Source organism: Gouania willdenowi, unplaced genomic scaffold (assembly GCF_900634775.1).
Source record: "Gouania willdenowi unplaced genomic scaffold, fGouWil2.1 scaffold_262_arrow_ctg1, whole genome shotgun sequence".
Taxonomy (NCBI): domain Eukaryota; kingdom Metazoa; phylum Chordata; class Actinopteri; order Blenniiformes; family Gobiesocidae; genus Gouania; species Gouania willdenowi.
In genome coordinates this window covers 242,151-246,836 of record NW_021145020.1, presented here as the reverse complement: position 1 = coordinate 246,836, position 4,686 = coordinate 242,151, and the positions used below count along the sequence as shown (strand labels likewise).

General features: G+C 44.4%; 1 protein-coding gene across 1 annotated transcript; it reads right to left on the bottom strand.

Moving 5' to 3' along the window:
* Positions 1–1,941: 1,941 nt before the first annotated feature.
* On the bottom strand, positions 1,942–4,686 carry LOC114459111 (endogenous retrovirus group PABLB member 1 Env polyprotein-like). The gene is made up of 2 exons (XM_028441473.1): positions 4,625–4,686; positions 1,942–2,598 (listed from the first exon to the last, which is right to left on the bottom strand). Exons 1-2 carry the CDS (start codon positions 4,661–4,663, stop codon positions 2,014–2,016), a joined length of 624 nt encoding a protein of 207 aa, XP_028297274.1. The 5' UTR covers positions 4,664–4,686; the 3' UTR covers positions 1,942–2,013.

Below are 4,686 nucleotides of genomic sequence, written 5' to 3'. Positions count from 1 at the left end.
GGAGGTCGGTGAAAGGAAGAAGACACACTGAACCACAAGCCCAGATCCATGTAAAGGTGGACAATAGATTTTCCTCACTGGTGAATGGGAATGAATAAGAGTTCTGTTCTAATGAGAACAACACAAGCTAACAGCATGATGAAGACTGAGAGAGCTTCAGGAAAACAGAAGCTACATCAGAAAAAGAGGGATCCTCATACGCTGATCATTGGAGATGAATCTGTGAAAAATGTTCAGATGATTATCAACAAAAATGTAAAAGGTTCTTTGTTTACCTGATGACATGGTATCAGACCTGGAAGGAAGAGTTTCCACACGTGAAGAATGTTGTGATTGATTTTAGAATAAATGATATCAGGAAGGAGCAGTCTGAGGTGTTGAAGAAGAATTCTGTTTATTCTTGTTGGAAATTGTGAGTATTTTGCAGAAAAAAGTGTATATCAGTGGTTCCTTACCTCCAGTTCTCAAAGGAGACATGAACTTCTCTAGAATGTATTCTCTGAATAAGTTAGTGTCTGCTGCTTGTGCTGAACATTCACACATTCCTCTGTGATCAGCACCATGCTTCATTTCCTCTGATAGTTCTGGTCTGTTTGTGATATGTAAAAGCTCACTAGAACTCTGGTATGGAGCAAACAAGTGACTCTGGTCCTCTATAAAATGTGGGTCTAGGTTCACCTCAAGTGAAGCATGATGTGGTTTTTAATCATGTGAGAAAGTAAACAGGACCAAATATAGAACTTTATGTTAAAGAACAATACACACACCTCATAGAGTGTCTCTGCTGGCTGTGAATCCTTGAATTTGGTTGATCAGATGAAATAAGACCCAATAAGCTGTGTTTCTAATGGTTAGATGGTTAACAATAACATAATAACATTTTCATTTACAAACTGCTAAGATCTGGCCAGTATGGGGCTTGAACCCATGACCTTGGCATTATTAGCACCACGTTCTGACCAGCTGAGCTAACTGACCTATGAAGCTGTAAAAATGTGTAAAAACATGGTTACGAGCAGTGCGTTACTTTTTACAGTAACTTGTACTGTAACGCAATATTTTTTTAAAGAAATAACGCCGTTACCATTACTGTTAGGTCTAAATACGTTAAGACCGTTGCTAAAATGTGAATGTTGGGTCTAAATACATTAAGACCGTTGCAATCACATCTCAGAGAGAAAAACACTATCTGACTTAAAAGGCGACCAGAGGCAGAGAGGTGCGAGCTGCAGCTCGGAGAAAAACCCAACAAAAAGAGACACAAAAGTCCGATATAAGTTGGATTGCTCTGATGGTGATGCCTCAGAACTAGGTATTTATTATAGAAAACATAGACCACACCCAGAGGGCTGTGCAACAGCCCTCTGGGTGCAGGATTAATACCATATATGGTAACACAAAAACTTTGGGGGAGAAACGGCTCATATGTCCATGCAGTGGGTCACATACCCACACTGGCCCAAACTAGTTTAAACCAGCTATGGTGGACAATGGATATGTTTTGCAAACACACACACACACACACACACACACACACACACAGTTAATTATGGATAATTTCATATTCTAACTATCGTTTAATCATTTAACTATAACTAATAAAGTAATAAAAACCACACAGACTATAATATATCTTACATATCCGCCCTGTTGTGGGTTTGGAAAACATCAAGCAGACGGGCGTCTTCACAGGTTTACCCGGTGCCATCATAGGACCAAAACAACAGGGATGACCACCGTGAGGTGGGGCGAAAACCCGACAGCTAGTACGGGAAAAATTCCCCACCGTCCCCCCCTGCTGGGGCGAACATCGATTCTGATCCACGGTGATCTGGAGACAGTTCAGGGTGTATGTACAACTGATGACCCAAAACCATGGTGTTGAAAATAGGGCTTTAGGTCTCAGTGTGTGTTTGGAGTTGGTAAGGGAGGGCCAGAGGTTACCAGCACATAACCCTCAGTAGCAGTGAACCTTTACCGCTCACTGTGATGATGGGAAGGTGTGGCAGGGTCTTAGTCCATCAATGGGGCAGATGGGGAGAGACCCATAACATGGAGTTGGTACTCTGGGGAGGCCTGAACCTGCATAGCACCGATGATCATGTTGTCTATGCCTTTCTTCACACAGGGGACGATGCAGCAGCAGGCAAGACCAACGACCAGCAGCACAGCCAGAAGAGGGAGACCCAGACGTAGCAGGAATTGGAACCAGGAGCCTTGGAACAGCCAGTCCCACCCGGATGAATGGACATTGGACTCGTCAGCTGACATGGCACCTTCCAGGTTGCGGAGTGTTTGCAGGGCGTCTTCGATGGACTCCGAGGAGTTATTAGGTATGTATGTACAGCAGGTAGCACCCACCATAGCACACACACCACCTGTGGAAGCTAAAATCGTATCTAAAGCCATACGGTTCTGAATAGCCATTTGCGCGGTGGCCGCTGTTCTAGCATTCATTTTGTTATTAACAGCTAAAGATGCATTAAGAAGCATGTGAAAGCGGTATTGGAGGGTCTCTACCATAAGGGAATTCTTACCCACGCCTATATTAGGGAAAAGAGCATGAACGACTTTTTGACTAGTTGACCAATATCTATGTTCGTGAGGGACGTCCGAGCCCCATATTGCATCATGAGGTGTGAAGGTTATAATCTCACGACGAGAACGACTAGGCATTGTCATATGAACTATGAAAGACCCATCTGTGACTGCTACTGGTACACAAACGGCTGACATATTAATTGGAGGGGAAGGATAAACTTTATCACCGCACTTCAACCAAACACCGTCTCTAGCAAACATTGGGACAACCGTACGAACGTTCTGAACGGTAGCACAATGGTTTATGTCTACTGATGGTAGACCTTTGGTGTTAGTTGGTGGACCAATAAATCGTACGCATAACGGATAGCAGCGAGTATAATTACCACAGGGGACAGCATTCGTGTTTAGGTGTTTAGCAGCCTGACCTAGGGGCTCGAGGGTTTTTAGCATTGGTAGAACAGGAGGGCACGGGGTCGCGGACTTATTTTGTAAACATTCTAGTACTTTCTTTGAGTCAGGGGCTGGCAGGGACGCGGACAACAGAGTCGGGGATGTTACAGCGTGCGGCAGATGTGAGCAAACATAGCAACTATCATTAGTTACTGTTCGTGCAGATAGTTCTACCATACGGTACCAAGAATTAGCGCGCAGACGATGATGGACGTGATTATTCTGTTCAGACAGTAATGCGAGTAACGAGTCAGGTTCTTCTGTTGGCATAGGTTTTGCATTTATAACTCGTATATTCTGTCTAACCTCAGGTGTTAACACTATGTCCATGCGTGGTTTAACTACAATGGGAGTGGCCGGAGGTGTAATACAAATATCCACCCAAAAGATGGGATCTGTCCCTTGTACGTCAGGGCAGAATCCCATAAGCAAACAAGAAGGAGGTACCGCGGTGGTGTTAACGGTTAGGAGTAGGATTTTTTGTTTCTGAACAATTGTTTTTCGCAATGACAGATATGCCGCTGTAACGGTACATGTAGATGGTGTGAGGGGCCAGGTAATAGGGGTGTAGCTTGTATGGAGGAGTACCTCAGACCAACCATGAGTAGACCATGATTGGTCTGCTCCCCGGACTTGCATGTACCATTCATAATTTACATAGTCCTTACCATGTTTCCATGGTGTGTAGCCTTTATTAGCCAGAGCCTCTAGTGGAATTGTAACGTCACTTAAAATGTCCGGTATTTGTGGTATGCACATAACGAGGTTAAAGCCCCCGGGGCATCTACCTATGTAATCATACCAAGGTGAGCTTAGAGCCCCTGCTAGCACTTCCTGGGATCCCACGAGGAGGAGGAGGAACAACAGATCCATCTCTGTGTTACTAGGGTGTATCACCTGCTGTGGTGGGTTTCTGTACCTTTTTCCCGTGTGATTGGTGTATCCACGTCTGTCTTTCAGCTATCTTAAATGCAGTTGGTGTGGTTAGCAGAACTGTGTATGGACCGTCCCACCGTGGAGTACACCAGTGTTTTCTCTTAATCACCTTGATGAGGACCCAATCACCAGGGCGCAGGGGATCTGAAACAGGTAAAGAGAGACTAGGCAGTGTATTAGCTTTAACAATTTCAGCATCTGTGAATAATTTAACCATCCATTTTGTTATTGGATCCAACTCTCCCTCCTGATCCTGCACCCACTTAGAACTGGTGAGGGGTAGGTGAAAAGGTCGTCCTGTGACAACCTCAAAGGGGGTCAAACCCTGTGTGTTTGGTGTTATGCGCATGTACATTTCTACCAGGTTAACACACTCTGGCCAGGGCCTGTTTGTTTGTTCTACAGCTTTTTTTAATCTGTTTTTAATGGTACCATTGTTGCGTTCTACCAATCCAGCACTAGCTGGGTGGTAGGAGCAGTGATGTTTTAATTCAATGCCCATGGCCTCTGTCAGCAGGAGTATTACTCTGTTAACAAAATGGGGTCCATTGTCGCTCCAAATCTGTCGTGGGATGCCATGTTGAGGTATTATTCGTGTCAAAAGGGCCTTTGCCACTGTCATTGCATCATTTGTTTTAGCGGGCACTATGGTGACCCATTTTGAGAATGAGTCCACCAGAACCAAACAATACGTATACCTCTGAATAGTGTGCAGTGTTATGAAATCCATCATAATGACCTCAAAAGGATATGTAC